At 47.0% G+C, this 16,983-nt stretch overlaps 2 protein-coding genes across 7 annotated transcripts in view; both read left to right on the top strand.

Moving 5' to 3' along the window:
• MTMR14 (myotubularin related protein 14) overlaps positions 1-6,746 on the top strand; it is a 109,788-nt gene extending 103,042 nt beyond the window's left edge. For both annotated transcript variants that reach the window (XM_039355155.1, XM_039355156.1), the window contains one exon: positions 6,255-6,746. In XM_039355155.1, the coding sequence (XP_039211089.1) occupies positions 6,255-6,432 (178 nt within the window). In that variant the 3' untranslated portion in view covers positions 6,433-6,746. The remainder of the gene's footprint in view (positions 1-6,254) is intronic.
• Positions 6,747-8,314: 1,568 nt separating this feature from the next.
• The window catches only part of CPNE9 (copine family member 9), a 63,581-nt gene continuing 54,912 nt past the window's right edge, over positions 8,315-16,983 (top strand). Inside the window, exon 1 of one of the 5 annotated variants that reach the window (XM_039355162.1) lies at positions 8,315-9,511. In XM_039355162.1, coding sequence (XP_039211096.1) covers positions 9,435-9,511 — 77 coding nt within the window. In that variant the 5' untranslated portion in view covers positions 8,315-9,434. Of the gene's footprint in view, positions 9,512-11,068; positions 11,392-16,983 lie in introns of those variants that run through there. The other 4 variants (XR_005558134.1, XM_039355160.1, XM_039355159.1 and 1 more) reach the window with 4 other exon arrangements.

Consider the following 16,983-nt stretch of genomic DNA (forward strand, 5'->3'; position numbering starts at 1 on the left):
TACTCTATGATCAGTGTAGAAATTAAAGCTCAACAGATGTTGGGGACTTCAGCAAAAGAATGATCTGAAATGTATCTCCAAGTATAAAAGTCTGAATGGCCTTCACAGTCCCCAGACTTGAACAGGACTGAAACTCTGTGGAGAGATCACAAACATGCACAGAATGCATAGTAACCAAAGGAAAAAAAATTGATCTGGAAGAAATCTGCAAGGAAGAGTGGGGGGGGGGAAACCTAAAACAAGAATAGAAGGATTCTTAGATGGTGACAAGAAATGCTTGGAAGTTGTTATTTGTTGCGAAGAAAGTATCTTAATGTAGGTTAACTATTGCATTCAAATCTGCAGAAAGATGTTATGTTTAATTTTTACCATATAGATATTATTTCAGTTTCTGTTTGCCTAGCCCACAGGTAGGCAACCTCGGCTCTTTTATGACTGGTGGACTTCAACTCCCAGAATTCCTGAGCCAGCCATGCCGAGGAGAAAGGGAGAGGTTTCCAAGCTGAGCCATGCTGGCTTAGGAATTCTGGGAGTTGAAGTCCACGAGTCATAAAAGAGCCAAGGTTGCCTACCCCTAGCCTAGGGATTCATTTAAACATATGACCCCTGCAGGGTATCAAAAACCTGTGCATGTCATTGTATCTTTGGTACACAGGTGTATTTATTTATTTATGAGACTTATATACCGCTTTAAGTGCAAGCACTCTCTAAGCGGTGTACACCAGTAAGCAATGTATATATATATTTACATTGCCCCCAACAATCTGGGTCCTCATTTTACCTACCCCGGAAGGATGGAAGGCTGAGTCAACCTTGAGCCGGTGAGATTTGAACCGCTGACCTGCTGAACGCAGTCAGCTAAAGTGGCCTGCAGTACGGATGGTCTAGACAGGAGATAGTTGCAGTTGCTGTCCTCTTTGAGTCTGAGAGGCTTGCTGTGCTGAAGTGCTTGGCGGTAATGAAGAATTGATGAATCTGGGTTAGGAAAGACTTTCGAGAAGAAACTTAACAGACCATAATACTCTACTCTTGAAGAAGCTAATTCAAAAAAAAAAAAAATATGGCGGAGTCTATAATGCAAGTAGAAGATATACTACCTTCAGCACAGCTAGGATAAGCTGAGTGGTATCTTCAATATCTGGGTGGCATTGACCTCTTTCAGCCGTGGCTCACAAATCTGAGAGATGGGAAGAGCGGCATTGTTCTTGGTTCCGATAATTGCATCTGTCTCTTCTTGCTGCCTGCTCGAAGGGCTCCGGGTTTTGACGCTTGTGTTCTGTTGTAAAATTGGAATTGATTAAATTCCAAGGCTACTTTGTTATTCTGTCCTTCTGAAGAGGTGGCCTTAGGATAATGACATCCAGGATATTTGATTTATAGAAGGCAGCATTCATACTAAGACAATGAAGCTCCGGATTACCATAAGGTGCTCCAGTATTTCATTAACCCAACCATTTAGCCCTGGATTATTTAACTGGAAATGAGGTGATGGTTGAGGAGGGCAAGGTTTTGCTTCAGCCTCCTTCTCCTAGTCAAGCTGAACCTCATTTAGACTCCTCTTAATTATCCTGCCTTAACATTAACAGAGAATTTAGTTTGGTTTCCATTTTTTTTAATATGAATGTCCCCAGTTCACACCTCTGAACCGGTATGCAAACTTGTGCTCCCAAACACACCCTTGTTGTGCTGTTTGACAATTTTTTAAAAGATCTGCACAAAAGAATGTGTTGAGGAAAGTGTGTATAAACATAAGGAAGTGGGGGGGGGGAATGGCATCACTTGAAATACCACCACTCAAAACATCTACCTTTTGCTCTAATGTGAAATCAAAAGTAATATTTGGTACTGACCTCAGAATGAACGTCTTGAAATCCATGAGTTTTGTTTTGGGTTCAAAATGTTTCTACCAAAGATGCTCTGCATACCCCTGGGACAGACTGCAGTGAGCCAGATGTTAGGATAGGGGGGAAAGTTGAAGTGAGTGAAATAAATAAGAATATATTTTTTTCATCTTTAATTTTCTGTGTAGAGCAGGGCTTTTCAACCTGTGCTGTGATACAGGGCTTTTCAACCCTTTCACCCATTGTACCACTTTTAGGATATGGCAACATCCGAGTACCACCAGTCGCCAAGCAAGATGTCAAAAAAAGAAAAAAGTGATGAAGTACAGGTAGTCCTCGACTTACAACAATTCGCTTAGTGACTGTTCGAAGTTAAAATGGCACTGAAAAAAGTGCCCCCCTAGCCACAGTCGAGCAAGTCACCTGCCTGCCCACCCGGTGGCGCTCTTCCTCCTGTCCGAGGTTTTCATTGTTGTGAGCATTTCTGTTGAGGATTGGCAGCGGGGGTGGGGTGGGGGTGTTTGGTGTTTATTCCCCCCCCCTCCCCCGTCTGCTGGGTGGTTGCAGCAGGTTTTGGTCACTTCACATGATCCTGGGACACTGACCATCATAAATATGAATCAGTTGACAAGCATCTGAACGTAAATCACAAGACCCTGGAGATGCTGCAACATTCCAGCTGATCAGCACTTCTTCTGGGCTCAGCAGAAGCACCAGGATCAGTGCTGAGTTCCAGCTGGAGCCTGGCACTGATCCTGGTGCTTCCACTAGCCCTGACAGTCCCGAAGAAGCGCTGATCCTGGCGCTTCCATTGAGCCCTGACAGCCCTGCAGCTCCAGCCATCTCTCGCTCAGGCTTGTGCGGTGCTGCGCCGGTTCAGCTCATTCCCCTCCCCTGCTACCACTTTTCTAGGATGGTCATGTACCACCTGCCAGGTGCTAATGTACCACAGGTGGTACCCGTACCACTGGTTGAAAAGCCCTGGTATAGAGAATAGAGAAGCAAATACAGTAATCCTTCCTAGAGAGTTTATGGACCCTACAGGTTTCCAGAAAGTCCCTTGGAAGCCTTCAGTTTGACAGATTAGGCATTTGCTTTTGATGTTCTGGTCACTCTGTAGAGCACAGATATGACTTGAGTAGCTAATCCCAGAGAACTAATGAAATACAGCTGTTCTCAGCTTGGGAGAGATAGGCTATTGCTTAGGAAGGAAATCTCTACAAGAATCTCCTACTGTTCCATCATATTCCCAGGAAGGGGGAGACCTTTAGTGGGCACTCTCTGGTCATCTGGGTTGGGTGGGCAGCATTTATTTGGTCAAGGTGTTCTAGTATCTCTCCAAGCCTTATAGCCACCAAGCATGTGTATATTCCATTTGGGGATATGCTGGTAACCAATGCAGCAGTGATATAATATGTTATTTTGAGACTGGCCAGTAAGCATGTGGGCCACACTATTTTGGGCCAGCTGAAATTTCCAGGGTTTTTTCCAAGGGTTGGTCCGCGTAGCTAGGAGATGACAAGGTCAGGAATGGTTGTCTTCCATCCATCCTGTTCACCGTTGGGGCATCAGCTGAAACTGGACCAAAATTTTCCTGCCACAGCATCCTCCTAACAGAGGCTATGAACCCAGAGAATCATCTTAAGTCAGTGGTTTTCAACCTTTTGAATGCCGCGACCCCCAACCGGTCGTAAGTCAAGGACTTTCCCTGCCCGGGAGCGCCATACATGCGTGGTGCCGCCCCCTGCGCTGGCCGAGGCGTAGCTGGCAAGCGGCAGAGACGGAGCAGGCCGACCACCAGCTGGGCCACCAGCTGGCCCAGCCCAAGGGAGGTAAGGCACCCGCTGGGCCCCACACGCGCCAGCAACCCTCCCTGCGCCCGCCGGCCTCCCACCTCCCACCCCTGGCCCTCTTTTACTTACATTTTTAGTAGTTGCTCAGCAGGGAGGGGTGGAAGCTTCCAGACAGCTCGCCTTCGCTGCAGACAACTTGCAGCACCATTTGCAGAATGGGACTTTTGGCGGGCTCAGCAGGGCAGAGACAGCCTGGACAATTCCTATTGGCTTTTGAAAGCCAATAGAATAAAAGGCAGTAGCACAGCTAAGGAAAAGGGGGAAAAAATGGCGGACTGCGTTGTTTGGCGACCCCTGTGAAATGGTCGTTTGACCCCAAATGGGGTCCCGACCCACAGGTTGAGAACCACTGGTCTAAGTGTTAGATGATAGCTAGGCAAAAGAGATATTATTTATGCGCTTCTGGTTTTAGTGGAAGACAATGCAAAGAATTTGGGCTTCTCGGTTGCACCTGCTGAGTGGGTCCTTGAATTAGAATAGTGGGATTTGTGACATGAGATCCTCAGATACACCAGCTCTGTTTTGAAATGTTTCGTCATGTAACAGAGAGTTCCATCTGCTAATCCTGCAAACGCGATGGGGAAGCTGGAAGATAAATCCCTTTCCTCTCACTCTTCTCCCCCTCCTCTCTCTCTTTCCTGACTCCTGTATTTGTGAAGCTGACAGGATAAATAGCAAACCCGCCTGGCTGCCTTTCTGTTTGGACCTCTGTTTTTGTTTTTTAATCCAAGCCTTCCACCGTATCCTCTCGCTGCTCTTTCCGGACGCGAAGCTGGTGGCAGTGGGTGGTTTTCTACTGCTTCCATTCAAATTAACAGTGCCGGTTCCTAGCCTGTGAAACACCGGGGAGATGAAAGGGAATTGTTGATGGGCAGGTTGTGTGCCATACCCTTGGGATGACCTCTTGGGAGGAAGACCTGATTCTCTTTGAGAGAAAGAAGGAAGAGCTGCAGTCTTCAAACACCGTAAAGATGTTGTTGTTTGTTTTTTTTAAATTAAGACATTTAGAACAGATGCCTTTGAACCGTAATCTCCCTTAGCGTTTTCTCTCATCTGGAATGAGTTGCTTGCTTTTCTTCCTCCCCTCCCCCTTCCCTCCTCTCCTCTCCCCCCCCCCCCATTAGTACATAGATCAGATGGAGAGGAGGCAGGCCACCGAGAGAGGAAAGCCTGGCCTTACCACACATAAAGCACCTCTCCTGCGGTCCCTGACTTTTTCACAGAGTGGCAGGGAGGTGGGGAAGGAGGGAATATAGGTTTATGCTCTTAGGTGCAAAATTGGAAATCCCAGGGGTTTTCTCCTTCTCCTCCTCCCACTCTGGAAAGGATGCTCCTGGCGGAGGGAAGAAGAGTTTGTGCCGTTGCTAATATTATTGGAGCTGCGGCCAGCCATCCCAAAGTACTTGGATGACAGCTCAGCCAGCAGGACAGAGCATGAGTCGCCCTTCCTGCTTCCACAGCACTCCTTTAGAGACGGTGGAGGAAGAGGCAACAGATTTGTTTGGAGGGAGGGGGGGCTCTGCCTTCCCCCACCCCCAGGGCTGAGCCTTCCTCTTTTACTCAGCAGCAGGAGAGGGCAGGTGGAATGTGGACCCTGTGAGGCTGGCGTGGCAAATTTGCAAGCAAGAGGAACGGTTGGGGGGGAAAGGAGGCTTTCTCCTACTGAGCCGATAATTGGTCAAAGGGCATGCAAATTCTGGGTTCACCTTGTTGGCTGTCACGTTCTCCTGAACTCCTCATAATAGCCGTGGATTTTTATTTATTTATTTTTTTAAAAAAGGACTTTTCCAGAACAAGCTTATCTCATGCCCACCCAAAGAACCTTTCATCTTCCACTTCCTGTGTCGCCTTCCTTTTGCGTGCAGCTTCTTCCTAAGGCAAGCTGTGAAAACCAGCAGCGTTTGGGGGGGGGGGAACAGCTCATGTCACTGGCGAGGAATTCAGTGCATCTGAGCAGACGCCGATTCTCTTCTCTTTGAATCCCTCTCAGTGGTAGCGGTGGTAGTGCAGGCAAAAAAGCCTCCCCCAAGCAGGACAGTTTTCCTGGGGAATGGCTTCTGCTTTTGGACCATCTCCTGGTCATAAACTCCCATTTAATTATGCATCAAAGTGCATAAAACAAAAGATAGATAGAAGAAGCCACATGCATCTTGACAATTCTATTCCTCTTCTTCCCCATAAGAGGTCTGGGAAATAACTATGAATAGTTAATCGTCTTCTGAGCTATATCAGTATCTCTATATTGCACCTGTGTTTTGTGAGCTAATGTTTAAGATGGAGCTGTAAACCAGAACCCACCTGCCCCAATTCAGGGGTTAAGACCTCTTTAGGCAGCTAAGGCCTGGAGGAACGTTGTCCACGGGGTCGTGATGGGTTGGACACGACTTCGCAACTAACAACAAAAGAAAGCCAATATATCTCAGCCCCTCCCGTCCACCTGCCCCATGGAATGGATATAGGGTAGTGGCACAGTCGTGTACGGTCAGCGTATGGATTTTGTGTGAAGTTCTTTGACCCTCCTAAAATGGCCACGTAAACAGCATTATTGATATCCTTACAGGTTGGTGACTCTGACAGAGAGGGAATCCCGTCTTCAGGAGGTGCGCTCAACGTTCTTGTCTGCCTACAACAGCACCGTGGGCCTGAAATTAGCGTCGCCCAGCTCATCGGGAGCCATCGGGGGCCTTCTGGAGCAATTTGTTCGGGGCGTAGGACTCAGAGGGAGCAATGTCCTTTGACATTTCGTCTGCCTGCCCATCATGCCGAAGGGGGTTACCATCTAATCCCACCGGTGAAGGAACCTCAAAGCCATGTGACACCCCCACCCCCAAGTGCCAGCTCCTGGTCTGTGTCAGAGCCCTTGGCTGCCAGATCGTCTCCTGGACGGCTCCCAGACTTCCAGCTCTTCCGGGTCCATCTGACTGACTGTGGTGGCAGTCGGTGTTATTTCAAGCTGGGCTGATTTCCACTGGAAACAAAGGGTCTCCCTCCTCAGTCTTTTAGACTTGGCAAGCACTGACAAATCACCAGTAAAATGTGTCAAAACCTCCTCGTTCTGGCTCTTGTGTGTGTGTTTGCTTCCTCTTCACCAGGAGTCTTCAAACTTGGCCCTTTTAGGACTTGTGAACTTCAACTCCCAGAATTCCTCAGCCAGGCAGTTGAAGTCCACAAGTCATAAAGGGGCCAGGTTTCAAGACCCCTGCCCTTTACCTACCTCCTGTACTGAGTCTGGCCTGGAATGGCTCTGAGGGATTTAAAAAAAAAATGCTACTTAGAATGTGAGTTCTTTGGGGTGAACAAAGAAGCTGTTAATGGAAGTTCAGGTGTTCATCTGGGCTCTCCTTCAGATCAGCTGCAGAATTCTCTCCATTTCTAGATAACCTGTGAGTTCTGGCTCCAAGAAATCTAGATTGCATCCCCCAAAACATACATTTGATCATTCATAATTCTGTACCTGTGAATCAAGCTTGTCTATTTCGTTTAACTGAGCAGTTTCATTATTTGGCATAATTTATTATGGGCTTGCTAATCATGTAACAATGGAACTCTTCCTATGTTATCCCACTCACTGAAAATCTGATTTGGCCGTTATTGTGGCTGCCGAGATCTCGGCAGGCAATACCCATTTGTTTTTAAATAATGCTTTTTCTTTGTTTTGTTTCACATGAAAGCTGAGGTTTTTTCAGGAAGCATGTTCTCTAGTGCCTTTTCTGTACCACTGAAGAAATCAATTATATTTTAATGCTAGCCTAGATAAGAGTGCTTTCTCCCCCCCCCCCCGCCTTGAGTATAAGGTCTCACATTTAAAAGGGGGGAAAGTAAAATGTAAATGCTCTTTTTTTTTTTTTTTTTGCTTCTAAGCATTTGAGTTGCCCTGGCATTTGGTTGAAATTTTGGAGAAAGAGCTTGCAATAACCGTATGATGTATTACTATATAAAGCAGCACTTTTGATTGGAGTAGCTCTCTGTACTTGGCTACATTTCAAAGTTGCAGGATTGCAATTCCCTTACCCGTGCTGGCAGGGAATTACGGAGTTTGAAGTCCAACACATCTGAGAGAGCTGGATTAGATGACTGATAAGTATCTCTACCCATAGACAGTTTTGGGCCCTCAAGAGCTTTTGGACTGCAATTCCCAAAGCCCCCTGCCATAGATCACGCAGAATGGGATTCATGGGAGAGCACCAGGTGCAGGCTGACAAAGCTACTGCCGTGTTCTTCCTGAGAATAAGATGAGCCGCTGATGAAATCAGGTCACATTCTTTACTGATGACCCAATCAGTCTTTCCCTTCCTCTGATTAATATAGCATCAGTAATGAAGCCTATTAATGGCAGGAATTTTCTATTTTATGTTTCCCCTCAAACTTTGATAAGAGGTGATTGAGCAAAAGCAGCACGATGTTAAGCTGTTAAAAAAAAAAGAAATCAAACAAAGCTGGAATTACTTCCTTGTTATCTTGATTTGCAGAAGAATTGCATGAGTTTTATTGCAGGAGAATTGCACGCGCTTTTCTCCTCTTTAATGGAAGCTAATTGCCCACAGCAGAATTGGGACCTTAGGAAAGGAAAGGAAAGGAAAGGAAAGGGAAAAAAAGCTTGACGGGTTCATAAAAGGGGCTGTGGCAAAATGCTGACTCTGTATCAAGCATGTTATTTTTCATTTGTTGCTGTACTGCTGTGACACTCAGGGAATCCAGAACCAACATTCAATTCATGATTTGGACCTATTAGTGTGAAACTGAACTTCTGCTTTTGAGTAAGCACAGATCCTCGTATGCATGCTATGGCATTCAAGGGTGCACTCCTCAGCATATTTGAGAATAAGCTTCCTTGCCCTGTGGCCTCAGACGAATTGCAGTAAATCAGATAACAATCATGTGTTCCAGCATCGTAGCTGAGCAGGCAGCCTGCAAAGTCTGGCAAGAGGGCAATCAGCCCTTCCGAATAAACGAGAATTGAGTTATCAGTCAGAGAGGCTCGGTTTCCAAAACTCAGCCACGCTCTGCTTCTAGGACACCGGAGCAGCAGCTACAAAGTCTCTCCCCAAGTTTATCTCAGTCGCCCAAAAAAAAAAAACCGAGTCCAAGCTAGCTCGAATCCCTCGGTCAGAGTGGACTTCCACTCGCAAGGTCCCTGCTCCCGCCTCCCGCTTTGATGGCTTTGGGCGAGCTTACAGGCGGAGCCCCGGGTCGCGCTGCGCTGGGCTACTCCTCCGCCTTCCTCTTAGCTGTTAGTAGCCTTGCCGGGCCTCTGATGAACAAGGGCGGACCTTTCAAATTGGCCCGGGAGTAGGGGAAACCAAGAAAGAAGGGGTAGGGGGAAAGGAGGGTGAGCCTCGGTCTCCTGCCCCTGCCGCCTCTCTTTCCCCCCCGCCTCTTCCTTCTCTTGGAGGCGGAGCTGCAAGGGCGAGGACGCCGCTTTGAGGAGGGGCCGCCCTTTCTCCAGGCAAGGACTCTTCTGCAAGCAGCCGCCGCCGATGGGTTCAGCACCTCGGACAGCTCCTGGGCGCGGCGGTGGGCGGGGGCGAGGCGGAAGGAAAAGGCGGGAGAGTCGTGGCCCTGCCCGGCTCTGGGTCCTCCTCCCCCAATACGCAACACGTGCTGCCACCTGGCGCGGGAGCGGACGCGGCTAGACCGAGCGAGAAGCCGGAGCGGCGATCGAAGGAGTCTCCTGCCGCCTTCCCACCCCATGGAGAGCGCCCCGCGTTCCCCCTAGCGCTTCGGGCGGCTGGCGGCGGAGATGGCGTCTCCGGGAGCCCTGGAGTCCGCTCCCTCCCGGGTGCCAGCCACCAAGGTGGAGCTCACCGTATCCTGCAGGTGAGTGCGGAAGTGCGCGCGGAAGGGAGGAAGGGAAGAGAGCCCCGACACCCTGATCTACTAGCCCCATCGCAGGAGGGTTGGCTAGATCTCAACTCACCTTCCTTGGGGGGGGGGAATGATGGAGAGCTATGCTTTTCAGCTGGGAAACCTGCGTGAAGACAGTGAAAACTGCGATCAGGAGCAGCCCAGGGTGTTTCTGTACGAAAGTGTATCGTGAATATCCCACTGGGTGTGTGGGATGTAGAACATGGTGTGCAAGTGGGTCTTTAAACACTCAATACATTTCATGATTGGGGAATGCGCCCAGTTGGGGTATGACACTATTATATAGTCTGCTTACTGTCCAGTGGGGTGCAACCAGGGTTGTGAGTGCTGCACATCAACCAGAGTTTCTTTTCTTTGGCATTTTTGTGTGCATGTACATTTATTGTCGCTCTCTTCTGCACTTATTATAGATTTATTCACTTCCATGTACTTTTTTCAAAACAGTGTTCATCTTCCATTTGTACAGCAGAGTAAACAGGCAGCTACCCATTTTGTCTTAATGTTGGCAGTGGCCAGTTTGTGTGTATTTACGTTCTCTGAGTATTTGAGATTTAGATGTTTTCTTTCCATTAGTTGCCTGTCATGAATATCATTGCAGACATTCATGTTTTCCATTTTGTACAGCTGTTTTATACAGGTAAAATGTCACGCACTTGAATCATAGGGCTGGGATAAATCAAATATCACAATTTCCATCTTGTCCCTAACAAGAAGAATTGTTTTTTTACTAATGAAGATTTAACTACAGTCAGGGCTTCTTTGCTTTATTACAAATTTCAAGTCTATTTTGTTTAAGTTCAGTCTGGTGTGTTAACATATGCAGGTTTTTTTAGAATGTGATCTACAAAGAGTTCCACATAAAGTTCTGAACTTAGTTCCTGAAGGCATGTTCAATAACTTTGGCAAAATCCTGAAATTCCTTCATAGAAAAAAACATGTTTCTATCTCTCATGATTAAAAGTTTCAAAACATACGTTAGCTTTTGTGAGAAGCCCAGAAATCAGAGACAAATAGAATTTCCGGTAGCCAAAACTTTAAAACGCCAGTATCATGTTGCTCTTTGCTTTTTTTTGTTTTGTTTTGCTTCATGTGTGTTGTTGCCTCCCAATATTCATGTTTAAACGCTGTTGCCTTCAGTGTCCATGAATAGAACCTCATGAATGTCAGCTTGCACATTTGTCAGAAATTAAGCATGGAAATTATCTCTGGCATTTATGGTTTGTTCATTTTGCCAACCTACCCAACTCGGACAAATGATTATTCCGATAGCTTAATAGAAGGTTTTATTTGGGTTGCGGAAATCTATATACGCTATCCCAAAATCTCACCAGTTGGATTCACACAAGGTGTTGGGTAGTTTGTATTGTGGGGTGTTGTGACACGTATTTGGGAAGAAGATGAGTGAGAGTTGTGCCTTTTTGCCCCTTGTGGGCTCCAATGGGAGGAAGCTGGGGCTAAGTAGATTTGGAAGGCTTACGGGAGCCTAGCTGCAGGGAGAGAAGGCCTATACCGCAGCAATGCTGTAAGTGAATCATTCCTGGCCCCTGGAGGCTGGGTTTAAAAATAGATCTGAATGGATAGAGAACAGAAGCCTTCAGTCAGGGAGAGGAGAGTAGTTCCTACCAATGATAAGCACCGTCTGTTTTGGTAGGAAAAGAGCAGGAATCTCTGTCCCGTGAGGAATAGAAGGACGCGTGGCTCTCAACGCCACAAGACCAAGGGGTGTTAGTCTTGTGGCCCTGCCACAGGACTTGTCAGTGCCACAAGGCTTGTCACCTATGCCAAGTCTGCCAGGGAGGAAACATAAAGCAGAGAACATGGTGCCGAGGAAGGTAAGTACACACAAAATCTTATTAGTCAAGGGAGGTAAAAGTTGCCTTCGTATTTAGCAGCTCCGTCCTGCCCTTCTTCTCTTGACTATCCCAAAGGCATTTCTTTGGCCACAGGAGGTTGCCCTCGCCATTGTAGGTGGGATTCAAAAGGATCCTTCAGGCACAACTTTATTTTCATATTTCAGCTGTAATACTTTGGGGTTTCTGGGTTTCTCTCCTAAGGGGTGTTTTCAGGAAAACGCAGGTAGTCTGCAGCTTATAACAGTTTGTTTAGTGACTGTTCAAAGTTACAACAGCACTGAAAAAAGTGACTTATGACCGTTTTTCACACTTACAACCACTGCAGCCTCTCTACGGTCACGTGATCAAAATTCAGATGCTGGGCCACTGACTCATGTTTATGACAGCTGCAGTGTCACGGGATCCCCTTTTGCAACCTTCTGACAAGCAAAGTCAATGGAGAAGCCAGATTCACTGAACAACTGGGTCCTACTACTTAACAACTGCAATGATTCACTTAGCAATTGTGGCAAGGAAGGTTGTAAAATGGGGCAAAATTCACTTAGCAAATGTCTCACTGAACAACATAAATTTTGAGCTCCCTTATGGTCGTAAGTCGAGGGTGGCCTGTAATGTGCATCATTTGGACCAACCAGGGGGCAAAGGGAGACGTAAGGATGGCAAAACAGAGAAAAAAACTCACCAAAGAGTCAAATGAACCTGACTTCAAAGATGGGTCTATTGTAGAGTAGTACAGGAAGTCAGTCCTCAGTTTACAACCATTTGTTTAGCAACTGTTTGAGGTTATGAAGGCACTGAAAAAGTGACTTACAACCCGCTCTCAAATTTACAACTGTCATACCTTCCCATTGTCACGTCATCAAAATCCAGGTGCTTGGCAACTGATTCGTCTTTATGACAGTGCAGCATCCTGGGGTCATGTTAGCAATGGAAATTCTGGCCCCAATTGTGGTCATAAGTTGTTCTTTACAATAGATCCATCCATGAAGTCAGATTTAAGTTCATGTTTAGATTCAGTTAAACTTAGATTAGAATCTGGTATCTTGTAGACAGGTTAATACTACATATAAGGAAAGGTTGATGGAATTGGGTATGTCTAGTTTAATGAAGAGAAGGACGAGGGGGGACATGATAGCAGTCTTCCAGTATCTCAGGGGCTGCCACAAAGAAGAGGGAGTCAAGCTATCCTCCAAAACGCCTGAAGGCAGGACAAGAAGCAACGGGTGGAAACTAATCAAGGAGAGGAGCAACCTAGAACTAAGGAGAAACTTCCTGACAGTCAGAACAATTAACCAGTGGAACAACCTGCCTCCAGAAGCGGTGAATGCTCCAACACTGGAAGTTGTTAAGAAGAAACTGGACAGTCATTTGTCCGAAATGGTATAGGGTTACCTGCCTGAGCAGGGGGTTGGACTTGATGACCTCCAAGGTCCCTTCCAACTTTATTATTATTATTATTATTATTATTATTATTATTATTATTATTATTATTATTATTATTATTATCCACAATTCCTGCTGTTGCAGCAGCATAGCCAGTGACCCTCAAGTGAAATTAGGCTAGAAGGGAGAGAAAATTTAGAAATCCTCCTTAATTATGAAGCCCTGTGGCAACATTGGCCCAGTCACTCCCTCAAAATGAACAGGCCAGAGCTCCTGTCCTGAATGTTGCCAAAGACAAGAAAAATGAGTATGAATCCTCTGAATGTTGTAATTTTGGGGAAGGGAACTCCCAGCACAGAAACTAGGATCAGAGCCACTTTTTTCTCTCAGGAAGACAGCATGGGAAGAAATGGTGACATTCCCCTTTCCCTTTTTATGGTTATTTATTATTAAATATACAGGCTGCCCATCTTACCACCAGGTAACCCAGAGGTCTTCAAACTTGGCCCTTTTATGACTTGTGGACTTCAACTCCCAGAATTCCTCAGCCAGGCACGCTGGCTGAGGAATTCTGGGAGTTGAAGTCCACAAGTCATAAAAGGGCCAAGTTTGAAGATCCCTGAGGTAACCCTTCCCTGACTTTTATAATTCTCTCGTCATTGTGATTCCTCCCCAATTCTTGTTTGTTACTTTTTTTTTTACATAGATTGCACATTAAATGCAAAGAAGCGTTTAAGATCACTTCTCATTCTGAATTCATGATATGTTTAGGTTCTTATATGATTAGCGTAGCTGCTGAATTAACCCATTTTCTGTTCCACACTATACATTGGACAGTCATTTGTCCCACATCCAAACCCTTTTCAGTAACGTTCTTGTCGTGTGAAAGCAGCTAGCAAAGTCTTTAACAGGCCATATTAAGTGTATTCTACGAACTCAGTCAATATTTAGGGGTAGATTTAATTTACCACATGTTGTCACATTTCTTAGAGAAAAAGACTTGCAACACCCCTTGTCCTATAACAAGCATCATGGGTCGTTGTGCAACCCACACATACCTATGTGTATGCAATACATATGCACACATGCAATAGTGATTTGTCTCTTCCAGTTTGGGATTCTTGAATGTTATCAACTACCATATTTATTACCAGTGCTTTTTTTGTTAAAAAAAAAAAAAAGGTGCCGGAACTCACACACGTCATACAACCCGCCTTGCCTACCCTACAAGGTTCCATCCAAAAAAGGTGCCGGAACTCCGTTCTGGGCGTTCTATGAGAAACAAAGCCCTGCTTATTACTGTCAATCAACATGGCTGACCAGAGATGATGGTTACAGCTTCATGCCATCCAAGCATTTAAAATGGCAACTCTGCATTTGGCTATAGTTTTCTCTCTTACCTCTCATAAAACAAAGGAGGATGTTTGTGTTGTGTACTTCGTTCGCGTGAGAATGATGAAGACACGTGGCGATGCTGAACAAACACTTTATTCTCCTTCTACAACAACCAAGCAAAAGCAAAAGGCACTCAGGCCTTTTTATATGGCCAGAAACCCGGACAATGTCAACCAATAGGAACAGAGCTCTTTCATGCCTTGCGCATGCGCAAAAGGCTGGCGCCGCTCTGTCTGGTTCCGGGCAGCTTTTGGAATGCCCGGGACCAATGCCACGTCCTGAGCCTGCTTTTACAGGCTCAGGACAAAACACCCCTCCCCCCTAGATGGAACATACTTCGCGTACATTCATGTACACCATGCATTGGGAAGAGTGGCATACAGTTGCATTATTCAAATGCAAGGAGTGTGGAATACTTGAGTCTGCCCTCAAGCAAACCCTCTACAATATTGATTAACACAATAAATGTATCCAAAATAAAAAAAATAATACAAAATAATCTACCCACGAGTTGCTCCCGTTATTCAGAGGCCTCATGAACAAGACCCTCATGATTTGACAGCAACTTCACAAAGTCTCTCAGATGTTTGGGTGGGCACTTGGCCCGCTGCAACCTTCTAAGGCCCAGAGAGATTGCCTGGCCTACCTGCTCGCCTACCAGGCTAGGCAGGCCAGGGTGTTGCTGCCCTAAATTCCCAGGTGACCCTGGTGAGGGTGCCTGGCCTACCTGCTCGCCTACCAGGCTAGGCAGGCCAGGACTTTGCTGCCCCAAATACCTGGTTGACCTGCCCAGCTGCTGTCTGGCTGGCAAGCTGGGCAATTTGGCAAGCACCCCTGATGGAATTCCTTTTCTCTTGCTGCTTGTGATTTGTGTGGATACCCCTGGTCAGTCTCCCTGTCTGGAGCACTATCTGACATATGTGAATACTGTGGATACCCCTGGTGTGATTCCCTGTCTGGAGTAATTATGGATGTGTGGGATGATCCCCTATCCAGTGAATTCCTCTTAGGAATACTTGTGGAACTTGGGATGAATCCCAAACAGCCTCAGTAGCAGCTAGTGAGGGCCTGTTAGTCCTGGGAAACTGTGACCCAGAATGCATATTATGGTCCTCCTCCCCCCCCCCGAGCAGAGCCAGGAGTGGAAGGGTGCGAGTCCAGTCTCGCAGTTGGTCTATGTGTCTGCGAAGAACATGGCCGTCACCCAAGGCAACTTCGTATGACAACGGCCCTGAGACCTTGCAGACCTCAGCTGTGACCCAGAGATGTCCAGGCTCATAATTTCTTGCCCAAACCGGATCACCCAGCCTGGAGTCTCCTAGGTGCCCACGGTTGTGACACCTGTGAAGCCACCCAGTCAGGGTGCAGCCTGTCCAGTTTAGTGATGAGGCGGTGACCCCAGCGAAGTTCAGCAGGGCTCTTCCCTGTGACTGTACATGGTGTGGTGCCGTGTGCAAGAAGGAAATCTGCTAACCTGTGATGCCAGTTACCGTAAGTCAGTTTTTTGAGGGCATCTTTGGTGGTGCGCACCATTCTCTCTGCCAGTCCGTTGGAGGATGGGTGGAATGGAGCCAATAGTGCATGCCAGATCAGGTTGGCTTGCAGGAAAGCCTGGAACTCAGAAGACGTAAATTGAGGGCCATTATCTGAAACCAGCACATCCGGAAGACCGTGTGATGCAAAAATTCCTCTCAACACCTGGATGGTGGAGGAAAAAGGAACAACCTCTAGCCACTTGGAATGGCTATCAACAACAACCAGGAAGAATTGCCCCTGAAAGGGCCCAGCATAATCTAGATGCACTCTAGTCTAGACTATGGGTTTTGAGTTTCCTCCCACCTATGTACTGGGGCCTGAGGCATTTCAGGCCGAGACTGATGGCACGCTTGGCACCCATGCACCTGGGCCTCGATGGCTTTATCGAGCCCAGGCCACTAAAGATGGTTGCGCGCAAATGCTTTCATCCTGACTATACCAGGATGTCCCTCATGCGGAGAGATCAATATTCTAGACCTCAGTGAGGCTGGGATCACTACCCTTCTATCCCATAACAAGCAACCCTTGAAAGTGGAAAACTCATGCTTCTTGTGCCAGAAGCTTTGGAACTCAGTATCTGGGCACTTGTCAGGTCATCCTGACAACACCCATGTCAGCATGCGTGTAAGTGTGTGATCAGTGGCAGTTTCCGCAGCCACGTCCCTAGCATTGAGGGGAGACTCAGGCAACTCCTGAATGAAAAGAATATTAATGGCTGGAGCAGGATCTGGCTCTAATTGGTTCAGGGGTAATCTGCTCAGGCCATCTGCATGACCCATTTCTTTTCCTGGTTTGTGAACTAATGTATAGTCATATGCTGACAGGAAAATGGACCATCTCAGCATACGAGGAGAAATGACATGTGGGGTCTGTTTGTTAGTGGTAAACAAACCCAGCAGAGGCTTATGGTCAGTATAGACCAGTGGTTCTCAATGTTTGCGTGACGGCGACCCCCGTCACACAAACGTGCCGCGCATGCACGGCACCGCGCGCATGTGTGGCACCCCCATGCACGGTGCGCATGCACGGCACCCCCATGCACGGCACGCATGCACGGCACGCATGCGCGGCGGCGCCCCCTGAGGGGGAAAAATGGCGGATCGCCTTGTTTGGCGACCCCCGAGAAATGGTCGATCGACCCCAAATGGGGTTGCAACCCATAGGTTGAGAACTGCTGGTATAGACCGTGAAATGGTGGCCATATAAGAAATCATGAAATTTCTTAATGCCAGCCACTATGGCCAAGGCTTCTCTGTC

The sequence above is a fragment of the Crotalus tigris genome, unplaced genomic scaffold (genome assembly GCF_016545835.1).
Source record: "Crotalus tigris isolate CLP2741 ecotype Arizona unplaced genomic scaffold, ASM1654583v1 scf7180000018612.917631, whole genome shotgun sequence".
Classification (NCBI taxonomy): domain Eukaryota; kingdom Metazoa; phylum Chordata; class Lepidosauria; order Squamata; family Viperidae; genus Crotalus; species Crotalus tigris.